Source organism: Vigna unguiculata, chromosome 6, assembly GCF_037176805.1.
Source record: "Vigna unguiculata cultivar grain cowpea cultivar isolate G323 ecotype 2 chromosome 6, ASM3717680v1, whole genome shotgun sequence".
NCBI lineage: Eukaryota > Viridiplantae > Streptophyta > Magnoliopsida > Fabales > Fabaceae > Vigna > Vigna unguiculata.
The window spans coordinates 41,404,103-41,418,989 of record NC_140797.1 but is presented as its reverse complement, the minus strand read 5'-3'; the positions used below and the strand labels follow the sequence as shown (position 1 = coordinate 41,418,989).

General features: G+C 31.4%; 1 protein-coding gene and 2 pseudogenes across 1 annotated transcript; all 3 read right to left on the bottom strand.

The window, feature by feature from the left end:
• Positions 1–1,221: 1,221 nt before the first annotated feature.
• Positions 1,222–3,149, bottom strand: LOC114187440 (berberine bridge enzyme-like 8 pseudogene; annotated as a pseudogene).
• A 4,155-nt stretch (positions 3,150–7,304) lies between these two features.
• LOC114189232 (berberine bridge enzyme-like 8 pseudogene) lies at positions 7,305–9,167 on the bottom strand (annotated as a pseudogene).
• A 2,527-nt stretch (positions 9,168–11,694) lies between these two features.
• On the bottom strand, positions 11,695–13,577 carry LOC114186924 (FAD-binding Berberine family protein). The gene has a single exon (XM_028075003.2). It carries the CDS (start codon positions 13,470–13,472, stop codon positions 11,856–11,858), a length of 1,617 nt encoding a protein of 538 aa, XP_027930804.1. The 5' UTR covers positions 13,473–13,577; the 3' UTR covers positions 11,695–11,855.
• Positions 13,578–14,887: the final 1,310 nt, after the last annotated feature.

The following is a 14,887-nucleotide window of genomic DNA, read 5'->3' as shown; positions in this document are numbered from 1 at the left end:
TCATATTTTATGTTGTTACTGATAATATCTTATAATGTAATTAAATGTATGCTACCCACAAAAAAAAATGTAACTGTCCTGAAATTAATGCTACCAAACTCCTGATGACAACTACAGCTACGCACCCTGCATCATTTCCTCACAAACAAACACTTTCTTTCTTCTAATTTCTAATAATGAAGAACAATACAAAAGAAAAGGCCAAAAGTACCTCTGTGGTTAATGGGTATTCTTGGGATGGGTTATATACCGTTTAATTTTATATAAAAAAATATTAGATTGGATTAAATTTATGCATTTTTATATTAAATTTAATTTAACTTATTTTTGAATAAGTCGTATTGATTTATTAATTTTGTTATTAAAAGTTACAACTTTTATATATTAATCTAACTGAAGAAATTACAATTTATGTAAAAGTAAATTAAAAATTTCAAAAAAGTATGCTAAAATTTGTTCAAATTAATTAAATATACAAAAGTATAACTTTTAGGAATATTTTATTCATTAAAAAAATAACTTTTATGTTTATAAAAAAATAGAAGAATAAAAGAATAAATATTAAATACGTTTAAAAATTTGTTAGATATCAAGATAATACTAACTAATAAAATTTACACAATTTTTTCATTTCTTTTCACTTTATTTTTACTTCTGATTCAAACTGCTGAATTCTTGATAGGAGTGTGAACATGATAATGTCTGCACCCGCAATAGTTACAGGACTTGCATCCACAGGGTACCACTGAAATGTCAGAGTAATAGTGTTCTTTCTTTTCTTTTTTTCTCACCAGTCTTCCCTTACGTGGCCTTCACTATTTTTAACATGTGTGAGATGTTTTTGTCACTTTCTTTTATTGTTTGATTTTTTTTTTACGTGAATTTAATAGTTTAAATATATTCCCTAATATACTTATCGAGATTCATAAACAAAATCAATGTTTTCATAAATAATAAACTAAGTAGGACAATTTAGTTACCAAATTTGAGTTTCAAAGTATGCTGATTAGGTCTATAAAATTTTAGAGTATAAGCAAGATAATTGTGAAGATGCCAATTCTACACAACCTTAAATTTATAATAACAGCTACCTAACAATAGACTTTATTGATGGTAAAAAAAAAACACTATCAATAATGTCACTTTCTAAAACATAATTAAACATAACCTCACTCACCACACTCCTCATACATTTCGCAGAGGCTTCACTGTTTTCTCTAGTTAAAATATGAGCAATGCCTCTAAGTATTACTTCCAATACCAAGTTAAGTTTTTCACGATCGGAATCCGTTCAAGTTCTTCACTAGCACCACAATATTGTCCGAAAGATAAAAAATTTACAGAAAGTAAAACACTTACAAGTGAAAAATATTACATGTGTTACTTGAGGTTCCGAATCCAATGTATTGCGAACAAGCCGAACATAACAGAAAGTACAGATTTTCCAGTAATCAATCTTCTGAACTCAACATAGTTAAGTACCGGGATGCTTTGTTCAGTCCAGAAGAAATTGGTAGGATCAACCTTGCTCTTTATTTCAACCAATCTTTTGAAGTTGTCGTGGAAATATTGAACTCCATAAGCTCTTCCTTTAAGGTAGCCAAGAAAACCGTGGTGGTTGGTGCCCAAATCCAAGTCCTTGTAACACATGAAAGCTTGTCTTGGGTTTTGGGAGACAAAGGGTGTCATGTATTTGTAAAGTTCTCTTAGCTGCTTCATGTGGTGTTGTGCTACCTCTTCCCCTGCCTCAAACCAATTTGCTTGGTATTGGATCTTCCATAGGTTCCCAGCTCGGTGAGGGAAAGGAGTTTCTGTTGATGGAATCTCAGCCATTCTTCCACCATAAGGATTGAAAAACATCACTGATTTTTCCAACTCAATCATCTTCTTCCAAATCCCCTCCCAACCCTCCTTCGAAATTGGCTTCTTCACATAGTCAGATTTCCTTTTCAAGTACTTCAAAGACTGAGGTTGTCTCTCGAGCAAAATCTCGACCGGGGTTGCAATGTCTATGTTGTCCCAAAACATCACAGATTGAAGCCAGCTTGTTTCAATGCAATCTGACTCCTTCAAACCCAGTTGAGGAAACTTGTCCTTCGTGACAGAAACAAGGCTTTCGGAGTCACCAAGGAAGAGGGCTATGAAGGTAGCTCTCACAGTCTTCGTTCCAACTTCTGTGCCGTTTACCACCTCCAAGATGAGCCTAATGAAAAGGTTATTGTCAATGCTAGGGGCTGCATGCTGCCAATTGTAGACTATGTTGGTGGCGTTTTGCTCCAAGGTTTTACCCACTTTGAAAACAGTTACCTTCTCGGGAATTCGAACTAGTTTTATTTTGTACGCAAGTATCACACCAAAGCTTCCTCCACCGCCACCTTTAACAGCCCAGAAGAGATCTTCACCCATGGTTCTTCTGTTAAGCAATCTACCTTGAGCATCCACTATTTGTGCGTCAACAACATTGTCCACTGCAGTGCCGTATTTTCTCATGAGATTGCCATAACCACCACCACTAATGTGACCACCAACCCCAACAGTGGGACAAACCCCTGCTGGAAAACCATGGGTTTTACTCTTCTCAGCAATTCCATAATAAACTTCGCCAAGCGTTGCACCAGCTTGGACCCAGGCGCTCTCAGATTCAATGTCAATCCCGATAGATCGGAGATTGAACATGTCAAGAAGGAAGAATGGCTTTGAAGACACGTAAGACGCCCCTTCGTAGTCATGGCCACCACTGCGAATTTTCATCAACAAGTTGTGTTTTTTGGCACAAACAACTGCTGCTTTGACATGGGAAACATCGAATGGGGTGATAATGAGGAATGGCTTAGGGGTTGTGGAGGTGTTGAAACGAAGGTTTCTGATGTAGGCTTGCAGAACTGAAGAGAATGAAGAAGTGTTTTGTGAGAAAATTGTTGCAGATATGGGGTGAGAGGACTCAGATTGATTCACAAGGCAGTGAACAAAAGTGTTGTCAGCTGAATTTGGAGCAAAATATGAAGAAAGAAGAGAAAGGCACAGAAGAATTGGAAGTAGTGTTGTAGAAGAAAGCAGTTCCATTGTAGGGGTTGAGGACTTCTACGTGGGAACGCACATAACATAAGAAGCTAGAACTCTTCAACCATGGCGTTTTAATTTCTTAACCGCACATGTGTTTTAATTCTAATCACTACGTAATTCATTCTAGTTTTAGAATAAAATATTTTTTATTAGATAAATTATTTAATATTATATTTATTTTAATAAAATCTTGATTATAATTTGAGATTTATTATTATCTCTTAAAAACCTGGTACATTTGTTTCAGTTTCACTGTCTTACCGAAAGCGACGCTTTTGGCTGTAAGAGCGAAACGTGATTCGCATAGCATGCTATGAAATGGACTGATGACGAAACTAGATTCTCTCTTCTATGGGTTTTCTCACTTTAATGGTCTTCTGAACTTTATTTTACTGTGATTTCAAAATATATCGAAGATGACTGATTTAAAAATTTTAAAATATTTATTAATTTTTTTTTAAATATTAATATAATATATTTTTAATATTTAGCAGAACAGAAGATGGCACCAAAAATTTTAATAAAAAATCTGGATTTATTTTTATCCTATCTTATATTAAATATTAACAATGTATTGATTAAGGTATTTTAATTTTTTTAATATATTTTCAAATATTAAAATTGATATTTAGTATATTTTGAAGATATGATGACAAATAATACAAAAAATGTAACACCCACTTTTATTGAGTACCTAATGTTAAGGGCTACCACATTGTTGGACCTAAAGGCTGGCTCATAGGGTGCCAAGGCCCCTAAAGCAGTCAAGGTCCCTTAATTGCAAGTCATTTTAAAAAATCAGTGTCCTAACTCACCCATTTTCTCTCCACATACCCTCTGCTAGGGTTTGGAGATCTACCCAAGTTCAAGTGAACTCGACCTCCGTCTCCTGTTCACGTAAGTTAGTTCTCGAACCTAGCTTTCTAAGTTGTTTTCGTGGTTTATGTCGGGACTCACTGTGTGAATGCAATTTCCTTTGTCGTGTTACTGTTTCAGTTCATAAATTTGTCCTTGGAGCTACTGGTTTCGCTGGCTTAAGATTCGAAGTCCAATATTAGTCATTTTTCAGGTAAGGGAAGCTAGGGTTTCACGTTATTTCTATTTGATGTGATTAATGTTTTGTAAAATATGAGAAAAGATTGGGAATTTTTGGTATATTTTTGAGTTAGGGGTTCAAATATTCATGAAACTATATTTGACGTTATTTTTCGTATTCTGCTGCGTCGCACAGTCGTTGGGCGAGTGCCCTGGGTCGCTGGGCGACTGTGTGTTTTTCTGATACGCACAGTTTTAGTAAAATTGACTTTCCCGACTCATTAACCGTTGGATTGAGCTCAAAATTTGACATGTGGTTCATAACATGATATTTTATGGTTTTATCGGTTGGGTCGTCGATTAGATGTCTGTAGGTTGAGAAATGTGTCACGCATTACTGCAATGATTTTGGTTTCGTGATAATAATTTTTTTTGGGGATTTTGGTGTAAGAATTATGGTTGTGGGTTGTGCTTGATTGTATGGAATTGCAAGTACTTAAAGTTGGCACTCATTTGAATGGGATGTTATAAAAAAAGTCTAACATAAATTATAACGAATATGTTAAACATAAAAATATATTTATTAAATTTTTAAAAATTGACTGTTACTTTTACAAACTTTTTATAAAATCAGATGTCTTTGTTTCTTCTCTTCTTCTTTATTTATCAATGGTTATTTTTTGGTCTGTTCTTATATATTTTATTTTACTTTTAATAAATATAATTTTAATTTATATATTAACTTGATAACATTACAATATTATCATCTATTAATATAATATTATGCATATTTAAAAAATGTATTCACACAGACGCGATTGCGCCTGTGTTTACGCTAGTAATTATAATACTTATAATAATAATTATTATTATTAATATAATAATAATAATTATTATTATTATTAATATAATAATAATAATAATTATTATTATTAATTATTTAAAAAGTTTAAGAATAATTATTATTATTATTAATTTTATTTAAGAGTTTTAATTTTACAATTAATATTATTAATAATAAGGAGATAATAACTTTTTATTCCTAATATTAATAAGGAAACTCCTTCGCCTCATACCTGTCATCCTAATAGCTATAATATCATAACACTTATAACTATTATGAAAGGTTACATTAATATTGCTAAATATTTTTCAAATGTCTTAAATAAATATTTAATCTTCATTAAACACTTTTTATAATATTATTCAATATTCTTCCCATTAATATATTGCTAAAATTTGTCTTATTTCAATATCTTTTTGCATAATTTTCTTTCAAGTGTGTTTTTTTTTTTCAAATTTGAACTCTTCTTTTAATATCAAATAAGTGTATTTTAAAGACTCATAATATAGATGAGATAAAAAAATTCAACAAAAAAAATCCGAATTTTCATTTTCAAGTTTTACTTCACAATTATTACATCTTTAATATCACTAGATTTTGATACTCAAACTAATTTATTTTGTTAGACATTCATTCAAGATAAACTTTTCTTAGACATTCATTTATCAAGAACACTTTGTTATTTCCACTAAGTCAAATCATCAATAAAAAAATAATTTACCTAAATTATGCCTGTAAATAAAATAAAGTATCTATTCTAACCACCTAAAGGAGTTTTTGGATATAACCATATACATTAATTTGTATGTACCAATTGCAACATTTCTTTAACTCTTCTTGCTCTTGTATGTTATTTGAAGGGAACACTAGTGAGATTTAACACAGTTGAGTTATTAAAAAACTCATAAAAAAAAATCAAGGCAATGCATCTAACAAAAAATTATGTAAGAAAATATAGGTTTATGCATAATTTTACTTAGGATTAAATATGTTTTTATCTCTTAACTTTTGTTAAAATTTGGAATTAGTCTTTATTTGAAAGTTTGACCCAATTTAGCCATCCAATTTTAGAAATGCGTGAATTTAGTTTTTTAACCAAATTTTGTTAAGTTTATTTGAAGTTTTAAACACATTTTTTAGTGGATATTGAAGTGAAAATATGTCAAATGATGTAAATAACTCAAATGTTATTATAAAATGTGTTTAAAACGTTAAATAAACTTAATAAAATTTACTTAAAAGGACTAAATCCATACATTTCTAAAAATGGGGATTCAATCAGTTCAAAATTTCGAAGATGAATTAATTCCAATTTTTCCTTAAAGTTAAGGCACCACAAACATATTTAACCTTTGTACTTATATATTATTTGTCCTAAAAACTACAACGTATATAATTTTTTTTTTCTTTCTTGTAATGCATGGGCTACAACTATATTAGTTTGAACTTCATACTTAGTACAAATCATACTCTTCTCCTTCTAATAAAGAACTTGGACATTGTTATCAATCATGTTATTGGATACTGAAGTATTGTTTGTGTCGTTTTTCAAGATCTGCAACTCTTGAGATCAATTTAATAATGGTACACACAAAACTTCAAAGATATAAAATTTAAAATCAAATGTGGATAATTTCTTTACATTTTAGCTTACTTGTTTTGTGTGCTCCAAAAAAGTAAGACTTAGAAATTCTATAAGAAATTAAATATAAAGAGTCACATTAATATTATTTAGAATTTCCGTAAGTATTCAGTCGATTAGAGACTTATAACAAAACATTTTTATAGTGTGTTTGGTTGAGGCAGTTTAAGAGAATAATTCATTTATTTAGAGAATTTAAAATTCTAATTAATAAGAAATTGAAATTAAGGATTTTAATACTGTATTTCAAGTAACTAAAATAGAAGAATTTGAAATTCACTTAAAAAGGAAGAAAATTGTTGTGGAATTGCTCTCCGGTTAGGACAAAAAAAGTCTACAGGTCCAAAAAGTCGAGTTGGACTAAGCAGAAGGTTGTGACTAGTTGGTCTAGGTCAAAAGTCTAGCTGACCAGCCCAGGTCGGGCCAAAGGTTGGGTCAGGCAGGCCTAAGTCGAACCAAAGACCGAGACAAACCAGCTCGAGTTGGGCCGAAAGTTTATAGTCGAGTCGAAGGTCGACTTGAACCAAAAATAAAAAACGAGTCGTAACAAATTAAAGGTCGAACTAAATTAAATAAAATTCAAAATTAGTGTAAAGTTTGTCGTAAAACAGAAATTAAATTGTTTTATTAAAAAAATTGAAATTTAAGAAATGACAAAAATTCAATTACAAATAATTGAGTTATCAAGTATTTCAATTTAAAGAAATTGTTGAAATCCAAACACAAGTTCAAACACAAGGTTGATTCTCATTGTTCGCAAAACATTTGTACCAATACATTTAGGTTCACCATTCTTCTAACTCTTCACGTGAGGTAGTGTAGGGATGCTTTGTTCGTTCCTAAAGAAATTATGAGGATCAACCTTGGTCTTTATTTCAACTAACCTGTTGAAGTTATTCTTGAAATACTTCACTCCGTAAACTCTTCCTTCGGTGTAGCTGTTCATACCATTGTAGTTAATTCCTAAGTCAAAGTCCCTATAATTGAAGAAAGCTTGTCTTGGATTATTAGAGACAAAAGGAGTCATGTAGTTGTGAAGTACTCTTGCCATCTTTATGTAATGGTCAACAAACTGTTTCCCTGCCTCATTCCAATTTGCTTGGTATTGGATCTTCCATAGGTTCCCAGCTCGATGAGGGAAAGGTGTTGCTGTTGATGGAATCTCAGACATTCTTCCACCATAAGGATTGAAATATAATTTTACTGTATTATCCAACTCGATCATCTTCTTCCAAATCCCTTCCAACCCTGCTTTGGAAATTGGTTTCTTTACATAATCAGATTTCCTTTTCAAGTATATGAGTGATTTTGGTTGTCTGTCAAGCAAAATCTCAACAGGTTCTGAAATGTTGATGTCTGCGAAAAACAACACAGAACGAAGCCAACTTGTTTCAATAGAATCAGATTGCTTCACAACCAATTGAGGAAACTTTTCACTCAAGAGAGAAACAAGGCTTTTCGAGTCACCAAGGAATAAAGCTACGAATGTTGCTCTTCCGGTCTTTGTTCCTTTTTGTGTATCGTTTACAACGTCCAAGATAAGTCTAATGAAAAGGTCGTGACTGATAGCTGATGCAACATGCTGCCATTTATAGACTATATCAGTAGCATTTTCCTCGAGGGTTTTTGCAACTTTAAAAACAGTGACTGTATCTGGAACTCGAACTAGCTTTATTTTGTAGGCAATGATGACGCCAAAGCTAGATCCTCCACCACCTGTGATGGCCCAAAAGAGATCTTCCCCCATGGATTTTCTATCAAGCAATCTACCTTCAACATCAACCATTTGTGCATCAATAACATTATCTACTGTGAGACCATATTTTCTCATCATATTGCCGTAGCCACCACCACTTATGTGACCTCCCACTCCAACAGAGGGACAAACCCCTGCTGGGAAACCGTGAATTTTACTCTTCTCACCAATTCGATAATAAACTTCTCCAAGCGTTGCACCAGTTTGAACCCAAGCGGTCTCGTCGTCTATGTCAACCTCAATGGATCGGAGTGAGAACATGTCAAGGATGAAGAATGGATCTCCAGCCACGTAAGAGACCCCTTCATAGTCATGGCCACCACTACGAATTTTCATCAACAATTTGTGCTTTTTGGCACAGATAACGGATGCTTGTACATGGGATACATGCAATGCAGTTACTATAAGGAATGGTTTTTGGGTGGTGGAGGTGTTGAAACGAAGGTTTCTTATCTGGGCCTGCAACACAGAAGAGAATGAGTGGTTGTTTATTGTAAAGATTGCTGAATGTATGGGGTGAGAGGACTCTGAATGATTTAAAAGACAACGAAGAAAAGTGTTGGGTGTTGTTGAATTTGCAGCTGAAGCTGAAAATTCAATCACAGAAAGCAAGACAGTGATGAGAAATAAGGATGGTTGTATTCTATGAGAAGGAATGACTTCCATTGTTGCTTTTTCGAATGCTCTTGTTTGATAATATAACAAAGAAAAGGGTCTTTAGTGATTCCATTCGGCATGATCTGTATTGGATTTATAAGCATCCTGGAAATTAAGATTCTTCATATTTTTCGTAATCCAAATCACAGTTTTCGCATACAATTTTATTTTTATCATTCATCGTCCAGTTTCACTTCTACATTATTTGGGTTCCGAAAAATTATAAATACAAATAAGCTTCAAATTTTTTTTTTTATCAAGTAAAGTTTGCACGATTATATATATCAATGAAGAGTTAAATATTCAGTTATATGATAACAAGCGTTTATGCAGGCGCTTATGACAAAATATGGTAATTTTACAAGTTATTTAATTATGTGGATGGTTTTTGAAGAATTAATGGTGCAGCAGCAGCACATGCAAGAGACGAATTGAAGAACAGAAAATCTGCAACAGCAGCAGCAGCAGCGCCCAGTATCTGACTATCAGCAGTAGCACCAACAAATCACCAGCTCTCTCAGTTTTATTTCTCGAGAAGTACTGCAACAATTCAACAAATTCTAATATTTTGAATTGCAAAAACAACATGCAAATATTTTTAAAGTAACGTCGGCAAATTTACAAATGTGGGTCAGTTTCAAACCTATTTTACAAATCTGGGTTAGTTGACTCGAAAATTACATAAAATGGGTGAAGTCGATACATCACACTAAACAAAATTGTTATGACTTTCTGACAAAATTTAAAAAAGTGAAACCGTGACCATCAATAAAGACTTTAACAATCAAAGTAATAGGCTTTGAGCTAAAAACGTTACTAATCCTAACGATTGATTTATATTTATTTTTTTAAAATGTGCGTTTTTAACTTTTAAAAATTACAAAAATTAATTAAGAAAAACACAAACGGTTAGAGCGGTCAACGACATTATATTTTTTCTATTATTTAATTGTAGTTAATTGTTTTAATATTACTTAATTGTTATTTTTATATTAGTTAATTAAAAAAATTACAAAATTAATTAATAAAACACTTAAAAGATCTGAAAATTAATAAAAAATAATATTCAGATTAATTTATTAAAAAAGTAATTTAAAATTTTAAAACTTTTTCATACTATTAATTTTCATATCTTTTTAGTAATTTTCTAATTTTTAAGTCAAAAACGTGTCTGTAATTTAAAAATAAAAACTTAATATTAAAAACTAAAATAAAAAAAATGTAAAAAATTTTATATTACTATTTTTCATATTTTTTAAGTGTTTTTTAATTAATTTTCTAATTTTTTCAAGTCTTTGTGCCTATAAATTAGAAAAAACAAAATATTAAAAAAATTAAAAAATCAAAACAGTTAGGTCCTAGGTTTTAGTTTTGCATCGTTTTGCATGGTTTTGCATCACGGCTTCTGTATTAGAAGTCATTATGAGTGGTAACGGTTTTCACTTTTTTAATATTTTATGAAAAAAATATTGATAATCATAACGATTTAAGATGATGTTCGTTCTGCATCTTAACGACTTTATGTTTTTGTGTAAATTTTTCGTCAACCGACCCAGATTTATAAAATGCATTTCAAACTAACCCAGATCTGTAAATTTACCCGTCAAATCCTTCTTATAGTAATAAATTCTTATAGTAATAAAAAAAAATTGCTTTCATCAAAATAAATTCCATAGGAATAGATCTTACTATTGACTAAGGGGGATTATCCCTCCATTGCACGAAATTTCATTTTGATATACAATTGAAAAATAGAAATTTTATTTGTTTTTGTCTTTAAATACTGTTGGTTTAATTACGTTTTTATCTCTATTTTCTATGAAAGTTTTGAATTGATTTCTCAATTAGATTTTTATTTTTAAATTATGTTTTATGTTTTCAATACTTCTAGTTGAGGATAAGAAGAGTTGTTGTACTCACATACAGGTATTGTTCTGATCCGATACAAGTCAATTTTGTCGTATTAGTGTGAAACTCTATTATAATTTTGTTTTTAAAAAACGTCTTAAAGATTTGATGGAGAAAGAAATATTTAAACTATATGTGATCTTAATTTCTAAACCACGTGTGACACTTATTAAGTGTAGTGAAACATTTTAAATTTGATCATTTCCACCCATACTAATATGTTAAAAATATATAAGTCACAAGTTAAGATTTTTATTTAATTTCTTTATAATTTTTTAATTCTATTTATTGATTTTCTTAAAACGTGTTCATGTGTCGGTATTGTGTCACATGACAATCAAAAGGACCCATGTTAATGTTTGTGAAAAGTCATCCTCTTGAGAATTTTTTTAGAATTCTTGAATTTGTTATTTTGATTCAATTCAATTTTTTTTAAGATAATTAAATAATTTTATCCCTTTCCAAATTAAAATTAAATTTAAATTTTATTATTTTCAACTATTACGTTTGGCTTCTTTTATCTTCTGCTTCATGATGCACCCGTCTCATTACCATATTTGTCTTTTCCAACCCTAATTGTAAATCTCTCCTTCATCTCCACATTTTTTTAACGTCAATAATATTTCAATTGTTTCATTTATTATCTAAAGTAACACCACTTATAATAATTAACTATTCTTTAAATATGATTTTTGTTTTTCATTGTCTAGCCTTTTACACAATCATAAGTCAATAAATTCAATATTTTAAAGAAGACTTTTACTAAAACTGCATCTCAAATTATATGACTGTTCAAATAACATACAATAGGTACATAATTAAAAAACAATACATTTCATAATTTAACAGCAAACCAACATAGTTTCTTAACCCACTTATTTCCACTACATTATAATAAACAAAGTAATCAACAAACTACAAACATTAATGACATTTTATTTGCTATTATCCTAACTCCGTGGGAGCGTAGGGATGCTTTGTTCATTCCTAAAGAAATTATGAGGATCAACCTTGGTCTTTATTTCAACCAACCTGTTAAAGTTATCTTTGAAATACTCCACTCCATAAACTTTTCCTTCAGCATAACTGTTCTTACCATTGTGGTTAATTCCCAAGTCAAGGTCCTTATAATTGTAAAAAGCCTCTCTTGGATTCTTGGAGACAAAAGGAGTCATATACTTATGAAGTACTCTTGTCAAGTTTATGTAGTGATCTGCTACCTCTTTCCCTGCCCGATTCCAATTAGCTTGGTATTGAAGCTTCCATAGATTCCCTGCTCGATGAGGGAAAGGAGTTGATGTTGATGGAATCTCAGCCATTCTTCCACCATAAGGATTGAATTGAAACAATGTATCCTCCAACTCGATCATCTTCTTCCAAAGTCCTTCAAAACCCTCTTTGGAAATTGGTTCTTTTACATAGTCAGATTTTCTTTTCAAGTAGTTCACAGGTGATTGTGGCTGTCTATCAAGTAAAACCTCAACAGGTGTTGTAATGTTGATGTTTGTCCAAAACAGCACCGAACGAAGCCAACTGGTTTCGATGCAGTCAGATTCCTTCAAACCCAACTCAGGGAATTTCTCATTCAAGAGAGAAACAAGGCTTTTGGAGTCACCAAGGAATAGAGCTACGAAAGAAGCTCTTACAGTCTTTTTTCCATTCTGTGTACTGTTTACAACGTCCAATATAAGTCTAATGAAAAGGTCGTTGTCGATAGTTGGTGCAACATGCTGCCAGTTATAAACTATATCAGTGGCGTTTTTCTCCACGGTACTCTCTACTCTAAAAACAGTCACCACCTCAGGAACTCGAACAAGCTTTATTTTGTAGGATAATACCACACCAAAGCTAGATCCACCACCACCTGTGATGGCCCAAAACAGATCTTCACCCATAGATTTTCTATCAAGCAATCTACCTTCAACATCAACTATTTCTGCATCAACAACATTATCCACTGAGAGACCGTATTTTCTCATCATATTACCATAGCCACCACCACTTATGTGGCCTCCTACACCAACAGTGGGACAAACCCCCGCTGGAAAACCATGAATTTTACTCTTCTCACCAATTCTGTAATAAACTTCACCAAGCGTTGCGCCAGCTTGTACCCAAGCGGTTTCAGTGTCTATGTCGACTTCAATCGTTCGGAGATTGAACATGTCAAGGATGAAGAAAGGGACCTCAGCCACGTAGGACACACCCTCATAGTCATGGCCTCCACTTCGAATTTTCATTTGCAAGTTGTACTTCTGAGCGCAAATGATGGATGCTTGTATATGGGATACATGCAATGCAGTTATTATAAGGAATGGCTTTCGGGTTGTGGAGGTGTTGAAACGAAGGTTTCTGACATAAGCGTCCAAGACCGAGGAGAATGAAGCGTTTGTTGGCGTGAAAATGGCTGAAGTTATGGGGTGAGAGGGTTCTGAATAATTTACAAGGCAATGAAGAAAAGTGTTGTGAGATGAATTTGCAGCTGAAGCTGGGTGTGCAACTGTAGAAAGTAACACAGCAATGGAAAATAGTGATAGTAGTATTCTAGGAAGAGAAAGAGCTTCCATTTTTGGATATCTAATGGTGGTGCTAGAGTAACAAAGAAGACAAGTTTTTAGTGTTTGTATTATTGAGCATGATCTACATTGGATTTTATAATGGAAACCTGTGGAGGAAGAAAGCGTCAAAGACAAATGAGAAGATGAATATGGTTACCTACAAATATTTTCCATATATACGAAATAGATAACGTAACTCAATCATTCTTTGACCTTGCTAAATATGATTGCCCTTATTCTGTAATATCTCATGTGAAATCAAACACGTCAAAATTTTCGCATAAATAATTATAAAAGGTTCTTTAATTTATTTATTTATCTTTACTGAATTAAATGTTCTATACTCTTCCTGCAGTAGACTTTTGGAAATAAGCCGACTAATATATGCCAGTTTCACTTTCACATATAATTTTTCGGATATATTAACAAAATAGCGTGTGAGCTCAAAACATATTTTTGATCAAGCAAGAGTATTTGCATGAGGTGTGTTATATCAGTAAATAAATAAATAAATAAAATTCTTTAATAGATATTTTTAACATGGTTTACATTGTAATGCTAAAGATAAACGTTGACAATAATGTTGATTAAAAACGCCAGAAAGTTTTTGAAACAGAAGTTTCCATTTATCTAGTTTAAATCCAAGAAGTTTCATATGCGGGCGCCACTTAAAAGATCCATGAACTACTTCCACAGACAACAAATAATCGGTGATTGAAGAAAAGTTGCAAACTGAGACCGATAAGGCCGCAACACAAGACTTCAAATGTCATGTACTAAAATTGTTTAAACATTTGATTTGTTACACAATGTTCGGCATAACATGCATAAACTTTTGATGTTCTATATGATTATTTTTTATGAAAATAAGCTAAAACTAACTTATCAAAATATCGTAGTAGATATTCTTATAAACTTTGTTACAAGTGTTATTCATCCATATTGCTTACATTACAGGACCAAATTCATGAAGTTTTCCTATTACCGTCGGAAATCAGTAAGATTTATTTTTTAATTTGAAAATATCTAATAAAGTACATTTACATACTATATATATTATATATAATTGCTTATTTTGGTTTTAGATATTATATATAATAAATTATTTTATTTTATTTTTTATTGAGCACGATAGTATGTTTGGTATTGTATACAACCTTTTTTTTTTCTTTTATGTAAATCACACATTTATTTTAATGAATTATTTTATATTTATATTTTATGCTGTTGTTTAGAAGAGTCTTTAACGTTATCTTGTAATTTATATTAATTTTATTTTAGTTTATAAAATTAATTTAGTAAAATGATATTTATATTTATTTATATATTATATAATTTAGTTAAATATTTACTTAATACGAGATTTCTGTACACATCTCTCATATCGATGATTCAATATTGTCTAGAAAATTAAACTTGTCTAG

Coding starts and splice junctions, on each gene's coding strand:
- LOC114186924 (XM_028075003.2), bottom strand. CDS start 13,472: ATGGAAGCTCTTTCTCTTCCTAGAATACTACTATCACTATTTTCCATT.